The sequence below is a fragment of the Symphodus melops genome (assembly GCF_947650265.1).
Source record: "Symphodus melops genome assembly, chromosome: 2".
In the NCBI taxonomy this organism is placed as follows: Eukaryota; Metazoa; Chordata; class Actinopteri; order Labriformes; family Labridae; genus Symphodus; species Symphodus melops.
In genome coordinates this window covers 4,852,384-4,876,930 of record NC_136692.1, presented here as the reverse complement: position 1 = coordinate 4,876,930, position 24,547 = coordinate 4,852,384, and the positions used below count along the sequence as shown (strand labels likewise).

The window sequence follows — 24,547 nt, the reverse complement described above, 5'->3', positions numbered from 1 at the left end:
CAACAACATCATTATTTCATCTAAATGGCATCTTTTCAAACGGGAATCCTTAATCCCCCCAAAAATCCTTTTAATCCATTAATAGAGCACAGTTGTGTAGGTAACATATTTAAATAGACACAGTTTTCCAGCGAGTTTTCTCCATGCGTGTTTGCTGATATAGCCGAGAGATTTGGGAGAAGAGATTATCTAATCCTCCTCTTTTGCATCTGAAAAAAAAAAAAGTCGACCACTGCATCCTTTTCCCAGAGGACGTGTTCAGAAGGAACAGTTTTGCTATCTGGGAGCTGGAGGAGAGACTTCTCAGTCTGTTTTGTTTCCAGTATTTCTCTCCTTAAAAACTCCCTTGTATGTATGCAGCCGACATGTTGTTTAAAAATCACCCTCCCTGTTTTCTCCTATCTAGGTCCGCAGCACCATCGATAACAGCTTTGTGGGCTGGGAGCTCCAAGAAGTCCTCCTTTTGGACATGTCAGTGGATGATGGAGACTCCAAGATCCAGAATCAGCTGAAGAAACTACAGAGTCCAGTTATTCTGCTTTACTGCACGAAGGAGGAGGCCAGCATTATCTTTGAGGTGGCCCATTCTGTGGGCCTCACGGGTTATGGCTTCACCTGGATCGTTCCCTCGCTGGTGGCAGGAGACGCAGACAATGTTCCCTCTGTCTTCCCTCCAGGTACACCCAATCACCAGGCTGCAGTTTAATATAGACACACTTTGAATGTGGTTCATGTCGTGCTATAAATAATGATAAACACGTGGAATATTAAGCACCGTTAGGAAATCACAAATTCTTTATCTGAACAATCGAAAGCTTCATAACTCACTTTTTGGTCCCATAGGCTTTTTGGTCATTAGAATGAAAGCCAATGGGATCAGAGATTGGTAAACTACAGATGTGGGTTTTTGAATCAGTACAGCAGGTCAACATGTGTCCCAAGTGTCTGAATGGAAAGGCGAGAGTAGGTCCACAGTACACCTGGGGATAAGGATGGGTAACATTCGATTTATTTAGGTCAGTCTTTATTTCTGTTTCTGAACTATCAAACTTATGCAGGGACAGCAGAGCATGTCCGACTTAAACACACTGCATGTGTTAAATTAATGTGCGTTGTCCCTTTTGAATAAAGAAATAAAAAGATAATAATAATTAAGGCTCCACAGTGTAGTCTGGTCTAAAATATCCTTTTGAATCCAGCCTCAGAGCAGCGGGCTATAAATCCAGATTTTCTCTCCTCACAATATTAAACCAGAGATGAAGCACTCACCAAATTTTATGTGTGAGGTCACCATTGTCAAATTAGTTTTTAGGCTTTCTATCATGTATTAAAAAATACTTTCTTCAGTTTTATGAATGATAGTAATGGTGCTGTCCTACTGTTTTGTGCAGTCTTGCTTGTAAAGATATCTAAATATTCTGTCTTGAACAATCCAACCCAGGGCACATGAAATATTAAAACTATGTCAGTGGTTAGATCGCTGCTTCCAAACGTCCTGATTTCTTCACAGTAGTTGTTCATTTCACTCAGAATGATATCTCAATAGTTTATGGAGGTTTGAGCCCCTCCGGCTAGCCAGGGACCTTTTTTCTATTTGATTCCACCTCTACCCTACTTTCCCGTCATTTCCCTGAAGTGAAACACTCATCATGTCAGAGTTTCTGCTCTGTGTGTAACACACTCTTAAAACCTGAACCAGTAAAGGTTTGTGTGTGTAAAACATGTGTACTAAACTTCTACAAAGGATTCAGAAGAGGCCGATCTATTTTCAGCCTGCACTGACGGTTGCCTCTTTCAAATGTGCAAGTCAACGCGCTTTGTCCATTTAGTACGTTTATCTTTTCATAAATAAAAAATGCCCCATGTAACGTGAACATGTGGTGAATACATTACCTTTGAATACATAATCAGTCAATATATCTGTTTATAAAACCTTTGATTTATAACTATTTCAGCTCTTTATCCGTCTTTAGCTGGATGTGATTTAATTTTCAAATAGAGACCACGTTAAACCAAACTCATGCAATCCGAGCACACTGGTTCAACGTTTGTAAGGAGAACTCTGTGATTCAATGCACAGGTCTTATGAAAACGTCCGTACTGAGATGTGGGCACAAGTGGCAGATGGGCATGTTTGCATATGCAAATGTTCTCCTGGTGTGTGTTTGTACTACATTGTGCCACTCAGTGTTGTATGCCTACTGATTCATGCTAACCTCGGGTTTCGCTTTTGCTGGGGAGATAATTTTATCAAAAATGATTGTTTCATATAAACGTATTATTTAATAATGTGCATGATTAAAGAGAAAGCTTTACCTGTCTATGCTGCATTTTAGTCGTCTGGGATTCTTCCTCTCGATCCTCTCTGTATCTCTCCAAGGAATCAGGTCAGGGAGAAGAGAGGGAGTTTGCCGTTGATCTTAAAGCATGTTTGAAGTTTTTTTTTGAAGTATATACTTCTGTAGTTTCACTCTTGTGTATGCAGGATTACCACAATAAAAAATTCAAAAGGCATCAACAGCTGAAAAACACTGCAGATTCCTTTAAAGGGAAAATATCACCTGAGCAAAGCTCTGTGTAAGAAATGCACTTTGACATCTGATAGCAAACAGTCATGTCGAATATTAAATGTCACCAAACGAACTGGGGATCACAGCCCTCGTATTAAACTATCTCTGCATGTTTGGAGCCGTAATAATTGTTTGTTTTGTGAATAGCAGAGTAAATACCTCCCCTCTTGAGCAAACTAAAAGATTGTAGGAGTGATTGCACTCTTCATTCTGTGTTAAACCTCTTTCCAGCTCCGACTAAATTGCTTTCATTTCTGTGTATCTTTCCACCCTTCGGATATTTTTCATTGCACTCTGCCTCTGTGTCTATTTTGGTCATCTCTCTCCTTCTTCTTCTTATCGCCTTCCTCTTCACCTTTCTCCGTATTTCTTGTACTTTTTCCTTCCCAATCCCAAAACAGTAGATCCCTCTTTCTCACTCCATCTCTCTCTCTCTCTCTGTCTCTCTCTCTCTCTCTCTCTCTCTCTCTCATAGGGCTCATCTCTGTGTCATATGACGAATGGGACTACAACATCGAGGCCAGGGTACGTGATGCAGTGGCTGTCATTGCCACGGCGACCTCCACCATGATGCTGGACCGGGGGCCGCACACCCTGCAGAAGTCAAGCTGCGTCGGGACACCCGACAAAAAGGGCTCCAACACCGGCCACTCCAAAGAAATCCTGAAGTGAGTCAATGCTGGGCGGAGGGGCGGTCAGGTGAATTAGCCACACATTAGTTTGCTAAGTGTGGTGAGTGAGACATGATGCTTTGGACTTTTAAAGGGTTGCATGTCCCTTGCCTCGCAAAGTTCCTGTGAGTCAAACGTGTCACGTTCCCTGTGAAGCTCTGCTGCAGATCAAGTTTTAAAAACAGGCTGTGTCTGCACTGTGCATGAATAACTTCCTCTAACACTTTTCAGGTTTCAGATATTCAAAATAACAATCCATAAAAAAAAAAACAATCCTGTCAATCATCCTGTTTTTTTTGTAAGTCATCTTGACACATCAGTGTGCTCCATAGCCAGCTAAGATCTAAAGCTTTAAAAGTTTGAGAAATATGTAAACGACTTGTTCATCTGCTGTTTCCAGTCAGAATAGATCACTTTCTAAAGTTGAGCTCAGCGTCATTTCCAAAAGCACGCCGGTCGACTCGCAGCTCCGTGTTGGGTTTTAGATGCTTCCACATCATAAACAGTGTTGATTCTCTAAAGTCCTCCTCAGTCATCCTGAGTCATCAAACTTCAAACAAGTGAAGCAGAGATGATGAATCCAAACAACATGTTTGTTGCTCAGGTATTTATGTATGCTTGTATCTTTCATGCTGAGCATATTATAATTAATCAATTTGAATCGTATTCCTCATCCTTTGTGAGAGATCATCGTCAGCACTGCTGCTTATTTGTAGCTGGGTAATTATATCAATCAAAGGCCCTGGCAGAGTTCTGGCTTCAGATAAAAATATTAAAGAGTTGGCAGTAAACAGGATTTAAATCACCACTTTAAGTGTTTAACTTACATGAGACTGCTACAGCTAACGATGTTGACTCCTAGCAGCAGACTTAATAAATGTTAACCAGCCACACGTTTGTGAAGTACAAGGTCAAATCAAGGACACGTAGTTTTAGAAATGACTTGTCAGGTAGATAATCTAACTGCTTAGTTATCAGTGTTTGTGCTCCGCCTGAAGGAAGAACTGTAGAAACAGTATCTACTGAATGGGATCGAAGGTCTCAGGGGTCAGTGTGGGTTAGAGGCTTTGGATTGGGCCACTGATTGCCCTTCAAAATAAGGGTTTGCCCTTGTGTCACAGGTCCTTTGGGTGTCATATTGGGGCTGCTGGGGCTCAGCTTGTCGAGTCGGTCATCTTCCGAGGTGCTTCTGCTGCTTCATCAGTGGCGTGTGAATGTGTATGAATGGCATTAATTACTTCTGATGGTCGCTTTATTTAGAAACCTCTGACATCAGTGTGTGAACGTGAAGATTTGACCGTCAGTGTAAAAGACCTTTGAGGAGTCAGAAAATGAGAAAAGTCCATTTACCATTCATATAAACAAGCTGAGCTTTGATCAAATATTGCTTTGAGTTGGAGTACTATTACATCTTAATAAAAAAAGATAAGATGAAAAAGCAATAAAAAGGCAATGAACCATGTTCACGTAGTTTGAGGTTTAGTATTTTGGTACATAAAAAGCAGCCTGGCCTCATACACAGTAAAACAAATCTGGTCTGAGCAAAAGCAGATGAAATCTTTTTTGGATTATATGAGTCACTTTGAAAAAAAAAAAGCTGGTAAAATAACAGAAATAAACAAATGTTCTGTTTTTAGTAACGAAGAGTGCAGATGAAAATATCTCAATAAATCTCATAAATGTGCAACCAAAGACATAAGTTACAACGTGGAGCACACACATCAGCGGGCATGCAGACTTTTCCCTCAGGAGAACTACAGTTTGTTCAATTATTAAATAAAAACATAAAACACAAGCTGAGCTCAGACTCCTGTACAACACAGCGTCTTATCTTTAGCTTAACCCACAGCCATCATTAAATGAAAACATCTTCCTTCGCTTTGCCTCTGACTCTGCTTGCTTTGCTTTTTTGGGGGCAAATTACAGAACAAGCTGGAGTATTCGTATTCAATAATTAATCCCCATTTAACTTCATAGGGCATGCTTTTACTGTTCAAATTGATCAGAGATTCCTCAGCTAATTGATTGCTCGAGGACAAGAGGATTAATGAAAAAAGGAGCCAAAGAGTGCAACCAGAAACACACACACACACACACACACACACACACACACGTCAAAGCTTGACATTTAACTGCTCTTTAGGGCTTAATCTAATGAAAGCTTCAAATTACTGGTGTCATTCTTTGTGAAATGTGTTTCAGCCTCATAAAAAGTATTCCCCCTCCATCCTCTCGTTTCTTCACCCTCACGTATTCAACCGCTTTGTCTTTGTTTTTGTTTCTACTTTTACTTTCACTTTGATTGAAGGAATGCGATACGATACGGAAACTTTAGCCTGCCTCCGCTGCCTCCATCTTCATGTCTTACTTTAAATGTTGGTCTTGCATTGCACACCTGTTTGTTGTTTTTGATATCAGGGGCGGTTGTGCGTGACATCCAGGAAGCTGCCACCAACACGACTCAGATAACAATAACGACACGGCCATGAATATTTCGCTCCCTAAGGGTCGCTATGAGACACAGGGTTAGCTCTCAATCATCCTTCAGGCACACACTTGGGATGCTGCTCTGCTGTGTGTCTATGTGTGTGTGTGTGTGTGTGTGTGTGTGTGTGTGTGAGAGAGGTGTGGAGTATGTTATCCCAGCAGTCATTCAATTTTTCTCCATTTGACTGACTTTTTGGGATTGTTGGATTTGTGGAGGCCCCCAGAAGCTTGAAATAGCCTCTCCCTCACACACACACACACACACACACACACACACACACACACACACACACACACACCTATTCCATCCTTACACCCCATGAGACAGAAGCAATAATAAGGCCATACGTCTCGGCGTGGTCCTGTATAGCTTCAGGCTCCCAGTGGGCTGAATGCATGCAGAATGAGCATGCCATCCTGTCAGTGCTGATGATGGACGGAGATGGGAGGCCCCTGTGAGTCACGCTCTCAAATTTGTTTAGGGGCTGCTTGACCTTCTTTGGCACACACGAACACACATGCATGTAAAAAAAGAGTATACATAAATACTTCCTTACACCGCAGGCCAAGCACTCGCCACACTCGAACACAAATCAGCAAACATCCACACACGCAGAGCTCCGCTGTTTCCTGACAGACAGTGAGGACAGGAATACTGGGATAATGACAAAATGTGCTCCAAGTGGTTTTGGATGAGGCGCTATGGGGCTTATTTGTGTGTGAGTGGATGTGGTTGGGCATGGCATTGCAGGATTTGTTTTTGTGTAAGTGTTGGTGTGAATGTTTGCCTTCATTTAAATTCCCCCTGAAGTCCTTCTGCTGATAGAAAAAGCCGCACTGGTAGACGTGATGTAATAGCCGTTTACTATCATGTAGTGACTTTTCTCTCCTCTCTCTCTCTCTCTGTGAGGACCTGCAGAAGAAAAGCTTCTGTTTGACCCTCTCATGCTGGCAGGGCGAGCATGTTACTCTCAGCCCATTTCACCTTTTTAAAGGAGTTTTTCTGGTAGCAGGAGAGCAGCATTATTGCATTCCTTAATGGGTACAATAAAAGTGTCTATCTAATAAATCCTGGCTCTGTTTATTAGAAGGCAAGCGAGGCATTTCATTGTGCTTTTGGGCATCTAGAGTACAAATGACGGTCTCTTTTCATACAGCGCTGTTAGGAATGGAAGTGGGTCAGAAATTCACACATCTGTTTCGGCTGCATGCCGTGTCACTTACTGTCTTTCTTCTTTTTACGTTTTTACACCAGGGTCAGTTCTGGACCTTGTTAGTACCCCTTTTTGTATCTGAATCTTTTCATAGCTCTCTTCCATTTCCTTTTTTTTCTGCGATGCGTTGACAACGATCCAATCTCACTGAAAAGCACTTAAATGAAACTCACTACATTGGGATTAAATGGCAATGGCGCACTGTAGATTAGGGGCGGGAATCACCAGACACCCCAGAATACAATATCTTCGCCATGCTCGAGTCACAATTCAACATTACAATTTTAAACATTTTACAATATGCTGGGAATGGTGATACAAATATATTTAACTTTTTTAACAGCACCTTATGGCCACTAAACTAAATCAAGAACTGTTCAGTTTTAGTCTGTTCATCTCACCTCACTCTTTTTATTTCTACACAAAAAGAGACCGACTATCGCTGTGATGAAGGCTGCATGCTCCTCACTATCTGATCCGTTATCTCGGTCTGATCGAACGTAACTGGACACAAACGGTGTGTGTGGACGGCTGAGCACATAAAAGAAGATCACTTCTCTGCAACAGGTGCTTCGCGAATACAACTTGTAATTTTCTCCTGTTCATTGACGCTTCTCTCGCTGCATGTCGGTGACAAAGCCGCAACAAGCTGCTGGAATTATGTCAGTTAAATACTGAAGCTTTGCCTTTTTGCTGCTCTTAACTTTAATTGCTCCTTGTCAAAGCCTTGATTTCTGCTGGTGAGGATATCTGTCAGAGAGTTTATTCAGCGAGACGATTCTCAGTTTTGATCCATTTTAAACCGTCAAAGGTGACGGAGCAATTGAGAGCCCAATGAATGAAGCATGTCATCTAAAAAAAAAAAGACTAAATCTTGAATAGCTGCTAAATTATCACAAGTCTGACTACAACGGGGAAAAGTGCAAACTCCATGTACCACTTTTGTGAGACTGAATCCACTGGATGACATTGGGGAGAGGAGACCATTACAACAGTATCAACCAACCATTTTTAGCCGTCCTTGTGCAAGGAGCCAGCAAGCGTCAGCCTGAGAAAGACAGTGCAGGCAGGGAGGCAAAAGAAATGGTTAGATGGAGAGCCAGATATATTATGTTTCCATTTCTAGATTTTTTACACATACTTTTTTTGTGTGCACTTCTGCAAACATGTTTGTTTCCAACTCCTCGACACAGCTCGTCTTTTCGACAGTAATCGTTCATCAGCTGTGGTCAGGCAGGAGAAAAGTGCTGTCTGAGTTTTCCTCTTTTGGTCAAGTATGCCTTTTCAAAATAGAGAAGAGATCATGAAAGAAATGTCTGAAGAGCTGTTTGACCATGAAGGCGTCTCTACAGAAATATTTTCATAACAACAGTTAAGTGATGTAAAGGACACCATTTTTTTTTCACATTGCATTTTCTTGTTAGCCTTGTTAACATGAATCTAAATTAGTCCTGAGATGACAGACGAAAAGTGCACTTTATATTTGAGGTTTGCAGACGATGGAAGGTCAGCGTCCTCGCCTGTTAAGCTCCCGTGCACATTTTAAATGACACAGTCTCCCTCTGATACTCTGCTCCCTCTCTGCAGTCTCCACAGGTAGCTGTCTGATGTCTCCTGCTCCGCAGGGTTCCTGGTGGGCACAGATCACACGGAGCTCCTGTGGACTCTCTTATTAAAGACAGAAGCTCAAAGAGATTCCCAGCGTTACATCTTTTCCTATGTGCAGTCCACATCACACTGCGTCTGTCTGAATCGACGCTGTCAGAGCAGCACCGCCACCAATTAATGACTCAATAAATGAACCGAAATATTAGATGTTGTTTGACATTTCTTTAGTAAAATACATTGACATTGACGATTTCGTTTGTTGCCACTTCTGGACTCTTAGAGCTGGCAGTGGTCTGCAGATTTGATCAAACTTCCTGGCAGAAAATCTCATCAAACTTAATATTCAAATGAGAAATTTGCAAGAGAGGCCAAAAATTCCCCAGATCATAAAACGACTAAGCAAGACCTGTGACCAGTTAATCATTTTCCAAGTAAAGGATGTCTTGTGCAAATTCTGCTCACTCTGAGGGACTTCATTTCAGTTTGATTTGACTCCCACATATCCCCACAAACAAGAGCTTCAATCAAATATACACATTTCATTTGATGTGTGTAATATCGGCCAATTTTTCGCGTATCCAGCGATTAGCATAATCGGTTAATTTTGTTGCAGACAGGCACCGATGTTAGTACTTATTCACCAGTCCAAAGGCTTGTTGTTGTATGAAATTAGCAGTTCTCAGCAGTGATGCATCATCTGACATCTGTCTTTATGACACTGTGAAAGTGTCTGGATGTTTGCATAGTTTTTAGATAGATCTCAAAAAGATATCAGCCAATATATTGTTCACCACGAGTGTGCTGCTGCTCGAGGTTTCTGCCTCTTCAGAGAAGTGTTTTCCTTCCACTCGTACTTTTCAGTAAGGTCTTTTACCTGCTCTTTTGTAAAAGGTGTTGAAAGAACATTTGTTATCTCAACACTTTTGTGTCTTGGAGCCATAAAAAGAAAGATTGATTGAGGGATATTTTACTGTACTCAGTGTATGAACATGCCACCTTAGACTCCTCATTAGAAATGTTCAGAAAACTGTGAAATACCGAAAAAAAAAAAAATTAAAAGTCTTGTTTTGCAGCTTAAAGTGAAAAGCATTGCTGCCCTGTCTGATTTGTTCAGGCGTGCATCCTGACAGGCACAACTCCTGCACCACATACTCCACCTTATTTACCATTTTGTGTAGATGCACATATATCGCTGCTCACTCAGCCTCTGCTTCCTTCCTACAGCTTTTGTAACGTGTAGTACACATCTCATCAGAAATGGGTAACTCTTCAGAGGCAGGTCTTCTGCACTCATCCCAGATTATGACTCATCCACCCGAACCTGATACAGTATGTACATGTGTGTGTGCGTGCGTGCATGCACGACAGACTCTCACAGCAGGGATATATATTTTAGCATCCCTGCATTGCAGTGACAGAGAATTTGTGACCCTGTTGAGCTTCACTCGGAGATAAAGGAAAGTCATATCGCTTGGTTCTGGAATACGTTTGAAGAGATTTAAGGGGGAAAAAAAGAGGGATTGTGTCCATGCCATTGATGATTCAGTGTCTCTGTAACTAAAAAAAAATAAATTCCCCTCACAGCCAGTGATTAGTCGGGGAACAGTTGGTGAGCAAGGCGCACACAAGCGCTGCATATGGCTGTGATGAAGCCACATGAGGTTCTGTTAGAGGCTCATCCCAGCAGTTTTATTTATTTATATAATATATTTTTCTTCTCTCAGCAGCGTCAGAGGGGATTCTGACATGAGCCGGATCAAACGGCACATAAAAGCTACTTCCACAGAACAGGCATACAAAATGATAAACAGCGCTGTAAACTCACAGCGTGGAGCGGTCTTTGTAAAGGTTCAGGTTAATGCACGGCTGGATGAGTCGTATTGATGTGTGATTGGACGAGCTGCTCGGAGGTGAAATAGAGACATTGATCTGACAGCATGAGGGGAAAGTGGCTAAACACTCAGGTTTAGACAGAAAAATACTGCTTTTGCTCTCTCTCTCTCTCTCTCTCTCTCGCTCTCTCTCTCTCCATCTCTCTCTCTCTCGCTCTCACTCTTGCTCTCTTCCTCTCTCTCTCTCTCTCTCTCTCTCTCTCTCTCTTTCCCTCTCTCTCTCTCTCTCAACCAGGCTCTCTAGGGTGAGATTACTGTTCCCATGGCAACGCAGCTGATTGCATGAAAAATTGCTGTAGTTGTGGGAGTCATGGCAACACATTACGTGACATTACACCGGTGTTAAGAGCCGCCCTGCGTAGCTATGTTTTGTTTTATAACATAAAAAAAAAGTGCGTGAATGCACCGCGCGGCTGCTTCTGGTCACGTGGGTTGCCAGGGCATCAGGGCGGGACCTCCCGAGCCTCCGCCCACACCGCCTCGATCTTTGGGTTCCCTATTCAAAATGAGATTATGTTCAGGAAGCTAATCCCATGTTACACAGGAATTACAGCAATGAATGCAGCGATAGGCATTTCATGGAGGCTTGAGTCATCTTATTGACTTACTCGAAGCATGTAGCTGTGTGCGTGTGTGTGCTTGTGTGTGTGTGTGTGTGTGTGTGTGTTTGAGGCGGGATATAAAAATAGTTGAAGACTTTACAGACACAAGTACTGAATGTTCCAGTAGGAGGTACTTGTGATAAAAACTTGGGTTAATATCAGGCCCGTTGCTCATCTGTTGTCTACTTTTTTTTTTTTTTTTTATTATTCACTTGTGAAAAGATTTATTGTCCTTTTTCACACGTGTGGCTGGTTTGGAGACGATGGTGTGTAAAATGTGAACGCCACCTTCTTTGGAAAGCCCTAACAAACACACACACACACACACACACACACACACACACACACACACACACACACACACACACACACACACACACACAGGGCCCCTAACTCCTTGCATTCAGACGAGATATTTATTTCTCTGGTGGATTGTTTCAGAGGCTGAGCGTCTCCATGGTGATGGCAGCCCACAGTTCAGGACAGGGAAGAGCGAGGGAAGGAGGCGGCGGAGAGAAAAGAGAGAGATGATTCCAGTTAATCTGCCGCTGCTCTACACTTGTTGACACATATATGCTGATGTGTTTCCACACAGGCGGTTAACACACTCTCTGTGTGCCGTCCTCTCTCTGCCAGCCGTTTCTTTTTGCTCTCTTTCCTCTACACGATCATGATCTTCATTAGTGGTGCCACAGATCACAAATCTCACGGTTGAGATCAGGTAATAATGTTATTACAGGCAGTTTAAAAATTTATTTTTTTTAATGAAGAAAGTGCTTTAATAAAACGGAGAACAACAAGCTGTAATATAAAAAGCTGCATCACTTTAAAAACATCTCAGTCAAACAAAAATAAAAATTTCTCTGAGGTGACATTTTTGCTGTAATGAAATCTGTGTGAGCACATAACACACACTGTTCATTTAGAGGGTGTGTGTGTCTTCAGTATCTTTAACCTGCTATCTTCAAGGGAAAACAAATCCCTCACTTTGCACTAGGATAACTTTTTTTCTGTGATACAACACCAGCAAAAATCCAACTCTGTCAGTATCTATTTGGATTTAACAAAAGTTGAAATCCTAAACACCAGATTAGTTTTTTATTCCCCTAAAAGACAGACAAACTCCTTCTCTCATCCAGCGAGCTCCCTCTTTGGCTTTGACAGCTTTAAGTATAATATAATATGACTGAATATCCAACATTTTTGTAAAGCACTGGTACTTTCGTTAATTAAAATAACTGATGTAGTATAATGATATCAGGCATCAAAAAATATCATATTATTGAAAATGTTCTTCAGTCTTAGTGCTACTGTGTTCACTCTATATGATATTAGACCTAAATGTAGCGTAGGCTCAAAAGTTTGAATCATACCGCGTCAATAAAGGAGGGAAATACATCCTGTCCTGTTAAAGGCTGAACAAAAACACAATCAATGAATGTCTGTGATAAAAAGCCTGTGATGGGAATGTGTGTAAAAGTAGCCGTGAAAGTGTCGGATATAAAAAAATTATATTCTTTAAAGAACCTTGTGCTGACATATTTCAAACCTCATGAATATTTGACTGCAGAGTGTTTGTAATGAATATCTGACAGCACTGAGTCATTACAAACAGCAGTCGGGTACGCTTTGTGGTGGAAATATTTTTGGCTCAATATTTCATGTTCAAGTTTTAGAATATTTCTTAATATTTCATGGCGGCTCTTCTATTTACACTCTTCACCCTCAGTTTTACACGAGGACTATTGAATCTGATCGACCTCTGCAGAAAAACTCATCAGCCTCTTCCACCATACAGCGATGGCCATGCAGAGCTGCTACGCCTCTTATATCATCATGTGCAAAGTGTGACCGTGATAAACCAGAGAGAGCTATAGCTGCACTCTGCAGCTCTACTGTACAGAGAGCTTTGATGCCTTTCTGCTGTTTGCTTCAGTTCTTTGATTCTCCAACTTGACTGTCTCGGGGAGATCGCTGCTTTTATGGACCTTATTTACAGCAGCAGCAGCACAAAAAAAAAGAAAAATAGCTGCTGCACTGAACACTGTGCACAGAAAACAAACAGATGACAGACGGAGTTAGCAGCTAGCTGGTTCACATAGTGAGCATAGGAGCCTGATATCTCTCTGAGGAGTTGGAAGAGAGCGAAGAAGCAGAAAGAAGAGAGAATCTGGGATCAGTTGGAAATACGGCTATAATGAATGCATATGTGTCCTCTGCATGTTTAAATAAGCAGCCGTTCACTAACATACAGTATAACCACAATAATTAGGATGCTAATATGTGGATGTCGTGTTCATGTTTCTGTGTCACGACGTATGGTCACGACTCATCACAGTCTTGGCAGTGTGTGAAAGCAGGCGGGAACATGTTCATTAAAAAAATCGATGTATCCACAGGTGGAGGTGGAGATCTTTATGTTTTTAATTGAAGCTTACCCTCTCGTTCTCAGGTACCTCATGAATGTGACATTTGAAGGCCGAAACCTTTCGTTTAGTGAAGAGGGTCACCAGATGTTCCCCAAACTGGTCATCATTCTTCTGGACAAGGATCGACAATGGGACAGGGTGAGGAGAAGCTCTTTTCCTCTGATCTGTCTTCTGCCTTGTTTGTTTTTTTCTTCCCCCCCTCCGCGATGTACATGTCACTTGTCATCCTTTGTCAGTGTCTCCCTGCCACTTGAAGCACCTGTTCCCGTAGCCTTTGTATCACTCAGCCCACCTCCCACTCGCTCATGCAGGTTGGCAAGTGGGAGAGAGGCTCTCTGACGATGAGATACCACGTGTGGCCTCGCTTTGAGCTGTACTCGACGGACGAGGAGCACGAGGACCACCTGTCCATCGTGACTCTGGAGGAGGCCCCGTTTGTCATCGTGGAGGACGTGGACCCGCTCAGTGGGACCTGCATGAGGAACACCGTGCCGTGCCGCAAACAGCTCAAACTCAGGTGAGAGGTTGGAGTTGGATTTGGAGCAGAGTACAAACATGTTTGTTTCTTACAGGAGACAAAACATTGCAGAGTGAAGTGCTAAGAGAAGACTTCTCCATGGATCTTAGTGTAGAGGTATATTGATTGATAAATCGATGGATGTGAAAACATGACTTATTTAAAGTTCCTCCTGTATGCTATGTGACCTTGTGAATGTAGTTCAAGTTAAGTGTGCCACACAACAAATCGCCCGTGGCCATAAATAAAAAAAACTCCAGCAGCAGCTGCATCGCACGTTTAGCAGAATATTACTCCGGCTGTGGATGTCAGCAGACTCAGACTCTGCTCCATCCTGGAAGAGTTTATCCTTTAAAAAGACGGCTTCAGTCCCCTCACTGTCCTGTCATTACCTCCACCAGCTTGGCTTCTGCTAACTAGATCATTGTCTCGGTTTCTTGGAGTATTTTCCTCTCTCCTGGGACTCTTCACCCTTCACCCTCTTGCCATCCACTTCTCCTTGGTGTGTGATAATGAATTTTCTTCAATGGCCTCGTTTTCTATCGCTGGCCTACCTGAAACCTCCTGAGGGCATCATACATCTTCCAGCTCAGTGGTTCTTTTATTGACTGATCTTTTGCCTTCTTTCTTTCTGCTCCCCCCCCCCCCCCCCCCCACACACACACACACACACACACACACACACACACAAACACACACACAAACACACACACACATCTGCCTTCCTTTAAAGACATCCTCACATTCTGCATTTCAGGGATGGAAAGCTCTGTGCCAACGAGATTTCGCATGATTTCTCTCCAGCCAAGCATTCTCACTGATGCAGCTGTACAGATGTGTAGATTTATCTGTGTGTGCCTAAAGCCAAATATGTGAAAGTAGCCTCAGAGCCAAGTAGATAAACCCAAACTGGTTCATGTTTTACAGATCATTCAATCTGAAATATCAGTAAGGTGTTTCTTTATGGTTTAGTCTCTTTTCAATCTGCTCTCTTTTCTTCAGAAACACAAAAAAAACCTTAATCCTCGATTACTGATTTTTCTTCTCTCTATCTGCTCCTTCCTTTCTCCCTCTGTCACTCTGTGACACCTCACAGCAATCAGACAGGTGATTCCGGGATTTACATCAAGCGCTGCTGCAAAGGCTTCTGTATCGATATCTTGAAGAAGATCGCCAAGGCGGTTAAATTCTCATATGACCTGTACCTGGTCACCAACGGCAAACACGGCAAGAAGGTCAACGGGACTTGGAACGGCATGGTTGGCGAGGTGAGGACACGTTTTATCCACTTGTTGTTTAATCACTGCTGGCTCTGATTCTGTCTCGGAGACGTCGTCTGAAGTTACATATGAGCTCAACCGGCTCACCACCAGAATAGAAGTCACACCTCATTGGCTGTAAACGGATCTAAAACAGCCACAACGCAGGTTCAGTGGATGTCATGCAGACCTGCTGGCACACCAAGCTGATTGTGTTTTTCACAGCTGAGAGAGCAGCACGTTGGAAACCTCGCCACAAAACCATCATTGAACCAGCACAGCCACTAAATATAGCTGTGTACCTCCAATAAATGTATTCTCCGTGTTTCTCTCACTTCCATCAGAACCAGCGTGTTACATCACGATATCCACTTTCACTGCAGCGCTGTTTCTTAATTGGCATCCGATTAGCTCACCTTTGTGGGCGTTGTGTTCCTCTGGGAAATACAGAACGAGTTCCAGAAAGGCTCCTAAAATATCCACCAGCGGAAATTAAGACTGAAAGTAGTGGGGGGGGGGGTTTTTTGGTTATTAACCCAAACTACTTCCTGTCATCATCACTGATTACGTTTTCATTTTAAAATGTATGTTCAGATTTATATCAATCCATGTGTGGGTTTTTATTTTCTCCTTTTCTTTGCTCATCCCTAATAAGGTGTGTGTGTGTGTGTGTGTGTGTGTGTGTGTGTGTGTGTGTGTGTGTGTGTGTGTACGGAGGCTACAGCGGGCGGCCCGGGTTCAAATCAGTCTCGTTTTCGGTCACTCGATCTATCATCTATCTATAAAATAAATTTGAATTTCCCTCGGGATCAATAAAGTATCTATCTACTCTCCCTCTCTTTCTCTCTCTCTCTCTCTCTCTCTCTCTGTCTCTCTCTCTTTCTCTCTCTCTCTCTCTCTCTGTCTCTCTCTCTTTCTCTCTCTCTCTCTCTCTCTCTCTCTCTCTCTCTCTCTCTCTCTCTCCAGATGTTGACTCTATCCACTCTTCTCTATCTAACAAAAACAATAAGGAGTCAACTGTTTTACTTTTCTACTCACCACAAATACAGTTCTTTGAAACAATGACTATTCCAATATGAATTATGTGTTGTATTATTAATGCAAACTCTCACTACAGCTGGGGACATTTTTACTGGCCTTTGAAATGACACGGCTTCATTCATCTGAATGTCTTCTCACCGTCTCTGTCAGCCACCAAACACTTCTACCCCCAACCTGACCTGAGGGGGAGCTGTGATCATAAAAACCCCAGCAGGAGAGCGAGCAGGGTCTTAATCAGGGATGGGGAGAAGAAGAAAAAAAAAGAAAAGAAAAAGACATGTCGAAGTTGAAAGCGTTTTTCTGGAGAGAAGCGGAGAAGGAAAAGCAGCCTCAGGGAAAGACCCACTTCTCTCCTGCACTCGTTACACATTAGACATTCAGCACAATGCAGCCCTTACAAATCGATGTGATGTCCAACTTAATTGATTATGGAAGAGGACGAGGCACACTATTATCTTAAGAACAAAGGAGATGTGCGCAGTGATATTAAACAAGGGAATCCAAAGTATCTTTTCCTCAAGTATAAATCAGCATAAAGTCACAGCTATGCAAATGTGCTGTGCATTCATGCATGGAAGCATTAGTCTTTAAATGCCTAAGTAAGTAGATAATGATTTAATTTGAAAAGGGGGAAAACAGAACAACAGAGGCAGAAAACACAGAGGGAGAGAGAGAGAGAGAGAGAGAGAGGCCGCAATGAAGAAGTGTGAAAAAGAAAAGAAAAGTACGTTTAGGATTCCTGCTCACTTTGGTAAACACATTTCTTTTTAACGGTCGTCCATTTTATTCATGGCCAGAGGCTTCTCAAACCGAGCGCTAAATACGCTCAGAGGGAGGCTGGAAGTCAAATATGGACGAAGCATAGTAATGATCTGCTTTTCCTCCTGTGATACTCTACCTAGAAAGTGTTGAATCGAAACACAGATGGTGGGTTTTGTATGGATATCAGCAGTTAGAAATTCCTCTCGTTGTGTCTAATCCCCAGGAAGGTTCGGCGGCCTCGTGCACCTGCTGATCTTCTGTGTTCTCTCCCTGTGTGTCTCTCTGCCTCCGGTGGAACCTGCAGGTCGTTTTGAAGAACGCGCACATGGCGGTGGGTTCGCTCACCATCAACGAAGAGCGGTCCGAGGTCATCGACTTCTCCGTGCCCTTCATCGAGACTGGGATCAGTGTCATGGTCTCCCGTAGCAACGGCACTGTCTCCCCCTCCGCCTTTCTTGGTAAGGAGAAACACGGCTGACGCTTCTGGCAGGTTCCACGACACGCAAATACACTCGTATCGCAGCGAGCGTTTTTCACTAAGTAAGGGAAGTTTCCTTGTGTGTTTAAGGATTCATCATTATTCAAAGCTGTGAAACAGAAGTTGTTTATTTTCTATCAAAATGAATATAAATGTTTGTGCATGTATTCAGTCATTATCTCATTATTTTTAAAGTGCAAAGACTCAGATTGAAGTTTTTAATCACAAAATAATGAAAACATACTGTAATTCCAATGTGTGACTTTATTTTGCATTTTTTATGAACACAGTTTCTGGGCTTTAAAAACAACTTTAAGTCCCAAACGTTTAATTTCTGCTGAAGTCAAAAAAAAAAGAGCAGCAACTCAGCAGAAACACAGAGACGGTGTTTCTACCTTTAAAGCAGACTCATTGTGGTTTCATTAAAAGTTGAGCAATGATCACTAATGACACGTGGACGTGTTTGAAATCTCACTTGATGAAACGTTCCAGCTGGAGTGAGTCGTTCCAGAGCGCTCCTCACAGTTCAGTGGGTTCTCCTTCTAAGCAGGAAGATGTTTCTGAAGCTAGCTTGTCACAGTGGCTGCTCCCTCTGATTAAATATCTCCCTACAATATTTCAGATTGATGCAAAAAAAAAAAAAAAGAAAAAAAGCCCAAAAGTTTTTTTTGGCCTCATATGAGATGTATGATTGCTGTCAGTGCGCCGTCAACAAAGTGATTGATAACTTGCTTTTCCTGCTGCTGCTGCTGCTGCTGCTTCGTAAATGCCACCATATTGCAGTTAGGCTGTTTTTTCCCCTTCTCCTCTTCAAACACAATATCCTTCCAGCAAGGCAGCAGCTGACTCAGACATGAATACAAATATTTAAAACTCATTTTGAAACCAATGGCTGCACGTCGCTAAGATGCCGTCTGTAAATAGGACCAAAATCAGTCGTTAATACTTTTAACTTGAGCAGCTCCGTGTTCTGATGAAGGTTGTCGGAAGGATCCATCTCTGCTAAATGGATCCTGTAGTGACATGTATTTTTGTGACTACAGCGCTTGTTAGCTGATATTTCATGTGTGAAATCTGCTGAGTGCAGGAGCGAGAAAATGTGTCCAGTTGGATGAGTACATGTGTCCATTCACACCTACCTGCCTGCCTGCCTCTCTGCTTCTCTCCCGGAGAAGAGCGAGTTAGTGTTCAAACAAACTCAGATCACAGTCCATCAGCGTGAACCAGTGAGCACACAGCACATAAATACAAATAATCATGTTGATATTAAGGGGTGATTTTTTAATTGTCTTGATTGATTTAATGAACCTCCCCTCTGTGTTTCCCTCCTCTTCCTTCTTTCATCTTCATCTGCACCCTGCTGCACCTTCTTCTTCAACCTTACCCCCCCCCCCCCCCACACCCCCCCCTCTCTCTCTTTCTCTCCCCGTCACTTTTCTTCCCAACTTCTCTCCCTCTCAGAGCCCTTCAGCGCCGATGTCTGGGTCATGATGTTTGTGATGCTGCTGATTGTGTCGGCTGTAGCTGTGTTTGCGTTTGAGTACATTAGCCCGGTGGGTTACAATCGCTGTCTGGCAGATGGGCGAGGTGAGAGGACACACACACACACACACACACACACACTCTTGTCAATTGATGCTCCAAAAAGGATATATATATGAATATTGTGCTACCTTGAATACACCATTCAAACAGTGGCCTCCTTGAGTAAAACTTCTTTGACGATCCCCTCTGAATGAGAGTGACTGGAGCTCTTGGGCTCGATGCCTTCGAGTACTTATCTACAAACACGCTCACTTAAGCTCTTTCACTAATGAAAAGGATCATTGAAAAGAAGCCGATCGGTGATCTTAAGTATTCTTTATATCCCTGTGTCCACAAAGAGGCCTCTGTTCTCCCACCTCTAGACTCTTTTTTTTTTTTTTTCATTGTGCCATTCTCAAATATTACACAACGCTGATGCACTGCCACCTCAAGGGCAGAATAACAGTAAATAAACCTTAATAGATGTATTACCACGCATTGAAAATATGTGTCAGCTTTGTGTCTGGCATTGTGGGACAACAAACCCTTTTAAATCAAATTCTGTTCCATTCAAATCCACTTACCCGTCAAAATCAATGGTTCAGATTCAATCTATTTTTTTCTCCTGCAGTTTTACTCACCCAGCTCTGTTTGACTCCCAGGATTGCGTTAGCTTGACACAACAGCAGCTACGCAGAACGAAAGTGCTGCTGCTCACTCTCTTTTCTTTGTTATCAGAGAGGGGAAGAGTCATGATGTTTTCGTTTGTGGAGTTAACTTGCGTTTACTGCAGTTGTGTTTTCTGTCATAGCAACAGTGTGCACAGCAAAGCGTTGTTTAATCTCTAGGTTATGTAAGGGCGCTTGTCCTGCACAGCTGTAGCATAATTGTAGCCTGCTGCGAGCCCATCTACTCCCCTTCACCCCCTCTCTCTGCGTCTCTGATGTCACCGAGCTGCAGTAGGTAGTGTTTCCATCCTGCTACCTTGTCATAGTCATGTGGAGGGAGGTGGAGCAGAGTTAGTCTGTAACAGCAGGTTGTCACGTTAGAGGTTGGACGAGGGCATATGGAGGGTGCAGCACATCCTCCAATCACTGACAAGCTAAAGGTTAGCAATAAATCAACTCTTTGTAGCTGCCATTTATTTACTGCCTCGTGTAGTGCTGTTGCTAAATATGTAAATAGTGTAGCGGAGTAGATCACATGGAACCTGGGGTCTTTGAGACCTTTCTGCATCTTTCATCTTTCTTCTTTTTCACCCCCTCCCTCCCTTCTTCCCTCCCTCCCAGAGCCCGGAGGTCCCTCCTTCACCATCGGTAAGGCCGTCTGGCTGCTTTGGGGTCTGGTTTTCAACAACTCCGTCCCCGTGCAGAATCCCAAAGGTACCACCAGTAAGATCATGGTGTCTGTTTGGGCCTTCTTCGCTGTCATCTTCCTGGCCTCCTACACTGCCAATCTGGCTGCCTTCATGATCCAGGAGGAGTATGTGGACCAGGTGTCGGGCCTTTCAGACAAGAAGGTGTGAATTCAAAGCGGTGCAAGGGGGCTTATGGGGCGGAGGGGCAGGTGTGTGAAGAACGTGATGGGGGGAGTTGTGATACTGAGCCACGGGGGAGCTCATGATTTGATGTGTATTCTCGTCTGTGCATGTTTGTTTAGGACAGGTTCTTTTAAAACAACGACTAAAAAGAGCGGAGGGAGCCATTATTAAAATATTTCTTTTTTTTTTTTATTGATCCGTCCAGGTGTTCCAGACAAAGCACTGTAAGTCGATGTGCCGTGTGTTGAACTCATCATAGTAACATAATAACTTTAATCATAATGTACCTTTTAAGACCAATGACAAAGTGCCACAGTGGCAGACAGTAAAATACAATAAACGTGACGCAATATGACGATTTTTGCATCACATGAAGAAAACTTTCAAGCAAAGAAAAACACATTTCTCTCGTCTCAGGGCAAAATGAGGGTTGGATTCACGACCATTCAACACTACTACCATGTTTCTAATGATACAAAGCTTCATGTAAATGGGTGAAGTATCCCTTTAATCAATCATGGCTTCAATATGTAAGAAAGCAAAGAAAATACATGAAGATTAATAAAAGTAGCACACCGGGTGAGACACTGAATCGGCTGATCTGAGATCTTCTGGCAGCGAATCCAAACTTTAGGGGCCCGACCCGCGAAGTCCAGATCACCTATAGTGAAACTCCAGATTCTCAAACTGCAGTCAGGTGCACTGAAAGTTACAAGATCAGGAAGGTTAGAAGGTGCCTGGCCAGCTTATATTTGTCCGTTTGTTTGATTTGAAAGTCTTTTTAAAGTTTAATTTGATGCAGTCAGTGATGTACATGTGTTCATATTAAATCTGTGACACACTCGATCATAACACCTGGTTCAGCTCGTATTGAACGAGTGTCTTCAGCAGTCATTAGCCAATTGAGACAAACACTGGTTTGATTTATGGTGTTTTTATTTTTCTTCTACACTCAAGTATGAAGACACATTCAAACCCATCTTTCTTTTCTGGAATCACTTTTTTCGTTCTCAAGTCGACAAAATAAGAAAAACTACTTTCACTACTTTTTACTTTTTAAGAGCCCGGAGAGATGTTTTTCAAATGTTCTCATTTTGTCTGACCACCAGTCCGAAACCTTCAAGTCCTCGAAATGCAAAGATGCAGAACAAAGAAAAGCAGCAACGCCTCAGATTTGAGAAGGTGGATCAAGAAATTCTTTTTTTGTTCATGTTTTTTTAATCGATTTTGTCAGAGATAAATATTCCCCAGCTCTGATGTGAATCGAATCTTCTCTCAGCTCCTGCCACACAGACTAACATTACAATCAGATGAATCAGGTAGCCTCAGATGAATATTGAATGAATAACTTTGCATCTTCTATTAATACTTTTATCACTCTGTGATCATTTTCTAATAAGATTTGCTTTTAGTAGGATTTGCTTCTTTCTGTCTTGTCTTATCTGACACTAAAAATCTTCTGTTAGACTGTTTTTCAGACAAATCGTCGGCTTGAGACATTTTGATTGGCTTTAATTTGAGCAGCAGTCCTAGATGAACCCCATTGAGCACTTACTCAGATATGTTTGGAACTTGAGTTCGGTACGTGTTTGTCTTTATGTCGAGCACAACCTTGAGCATTTAGCTCATTTTAAACTTCCAAAAGCACAGTCCGCGGCTGCTGCTCAGCGGTGCATTAAAGGCTATTTGTTGCAGCTCAGTGCCTTTCTCCATGCTAACGAGCACTTTTCTGTCATTCTTCTCTGTGTGGTTTTCCGGTAACCCCCCCCCCTCCACAGTTCCAGAATCCTAATGAGTTCTCGCCGCCTTTCCGGTTCGGCACGGTCCCCAACGGGAGTACAGAGCGCAACATCCGCAACAACTACCGGGACATGCACTCTTACATGACGAGCTTCCACCAGAAGAATGTAGACGAAGCGCTGTACAGTCTGAAGTCTGGGTAAGGACGGGAGACATTTAGGGGGAGGAGGGAGCACGTGTACGGGGAGAGCGTGGGCGAGGGAGGGAGCTAAAAGCAGGGAGGAAAGAGACATGATGGGGCTGTGAGGTCCGGCTCTGATGCAACACGGAGAAAAAGTACGATCATGGAAAAAGCAGAGAGAGAGAGGCTGAGGGAGAGGGAGAAGTCTGGGCGATGTGGGTGGGCAGCAGGTGGGTCTGTGTATCTTCCTGCTTCTGGCGCCCAGAAATAGCAGCATGGCCCCGTGGTTGCTGTGAGAACTTGCTAATATTCACTCCCTCTGCCTCTAAAAGCAAGTTAATAACCTCCTTTCCTATGCACTCTCTCCCTCTCCCTGTCCTCCAACGGTTCCATCAAGCCTTGTCAGAGAATTAAGAATGCAAAGCAGTAAAGTACCTCTGGTGTTTGGAGAGAGTTTGAGCTGGTCAGCCACAGAGGCCTGCGGAGCCCGAGGCGCCGTTTGATGGCCGTTTGTCACCAAGCTGGAGACTGTCATGTCAACTGACCTTTCATATCACTCATGTGAAAAGAATAGAAGACGTAGTGTCCTCTGGAGTTTATCCAGCTGGGGTGTGTGTGTCGGAGCCTGACACACAGGTTGTCACGGAGTCGGCGTTCTCCGACACACAAGTCACACCTGAACTTCAAACTGAATTTACAATCAAAGGATTAAAACAAGCATAAATGTAGCTGTTGTTCAAGAAGCTTTTTACTATATCTTATTAACAGATGGAGGTGCACAGTTGTCATGGTGATGGTTAGCTTTTTTTTTCTCCACAGATTATGAATATCTATACTTAACTGAAGTCTGCGTGACAACTGAACATCTTCTCTCACTGAGGGAGACAATAAGTGTTTTACAGTTTTAGAAATACAGAAACATTTCCGTAAAAACTGAAACCTTAAATATTCTCACCTGGTAGATAAACAGCTCTGCTGCTCTTTTGGCTGTAAGAAGATTTAGTTTTTCAGACTCTGTGACCAACTAAAAATCTATCTATGCATTTTCTGTGGGCTGGAACCGATCCCGGCTGTCATTGAGCGAGAGGCGGGGTTACACCCTGGACTGTACGTCAGCCAATCACAGGGCCCCAACTATGAAATACCAGGAAACGAACAGAATAAAATAAAATAGTCAGTCCAACATTTCTCATAATCTACTATATACGACAATATGTTCCTGTTCATATTTCATAAAAGATTATTAACTCAAAATAAAATCACAAAATGATTTAGAGCATAAACATCCCTTTGTCAGCCATCACCTACATGTCTCTCTCACACAGTATTTCTTATCATTTCTTTCTAAGCCTCTGGAAAACAAATCCACAAACAGCTTCAAATGATGTCATTTATAAATCTTCTTAAGTAATCTTATCTAATCTTTTGTACATAAATCAACTCTAAAAGTAATAAACTCCAGTATTATAGCCTTCCAGTCCTTTTGAGATTTGGTCATTGAAGTTTTTGAACGTTTTCAGGCGTTGGGTGTTAGGTGGGCGGTGTTAGCTCTGAGCTTTATTGTGTAATAAGTTTTTAAACCAATAATAAAAACATACTTAAATGTCCTGTCGAATGAAGTGCAATAAATCTACTCGTCTCCTGCCACTCCTCCGTCATGCTTGTGTGTGGCTGCACATCCACCGCTTTTATTTGATATATTATGGCCCATGTCCAGACAGCTCTTGGCTTTACTAAACGACTTTATCTAACACACAGAGCGGCGTCCTGTATCCCCACACTTCAGCCTCTCCATGACTGCCCACTGAAAGCCAACTGTTTGGCTAAAGTCGTGCTGCCCACCTCCTCTGGTCACTGGTACTTCTCCTGTCTCTGAGGATGCCTATAAACCTCTCTACAGCCTTGTTCAGAAGATGCTGTAGCTTTAAATGAGCTGTGTTTGGCCCCTGTTTGGAAGAGTATGTGGCCCAGGGTTTCTCACCCCATGCTTAGTGTTTACAGGGGAAATGTGGCCTCAGAGGGCAGAACAAAC

The 24,547-nt window shown here is 42.8% G+C and overlaps 1 protein-coding gene across 8 annotated transcripts in view; it reads left to right on the top strand.

Annotated features, from left to right (window-relative positions):
• grin2bb (glutamate receptor, ionotropic, N-methyl D-aspartate 2B-b) overlaps positions 1–24,547 on the top strand; it is a 90,727-nt gene that overhangs the window by 52,066 nt on the left and 14,114 nt on the right. For all 8 annotated transcript variants that reach the window (XM_079337011.1, XM_079337010.1, XM_079337009.1 and 5 more), the window contains 9 exons: positions 407–677; positions 3,046–3,238; positions 13,497–13,611; positions 13,785–13,990; positions 15,087–15,258; positions 17,357–17,510; positions 18,992–19,117; positions 20,344–20,573; positions 22,373–22,533. In XM_079337011.1, the coding sequence (XP_079193137.1) occupies positions 407–677; positions 3,046–3,238; positions 13,497–13,611; positions 13,785–13,990; positions 15,087–15,258; positions 17,357–17,510; positions 18,992–19,117; positions 20,344–20,573; positions 22,373–22,533 (1,628 nt within the window). The remainder of the gene's footprint in view (positions 1–406; positions 678–3,045; positions 3,239–13,496; positions 13,612–13,784; positions 13,991–15,086; positions 15,259–17,356; positions 17,511–18,991; positions 19,118–20,343; positions 20,574–22,372; positions 22,534–24,547) is intronic.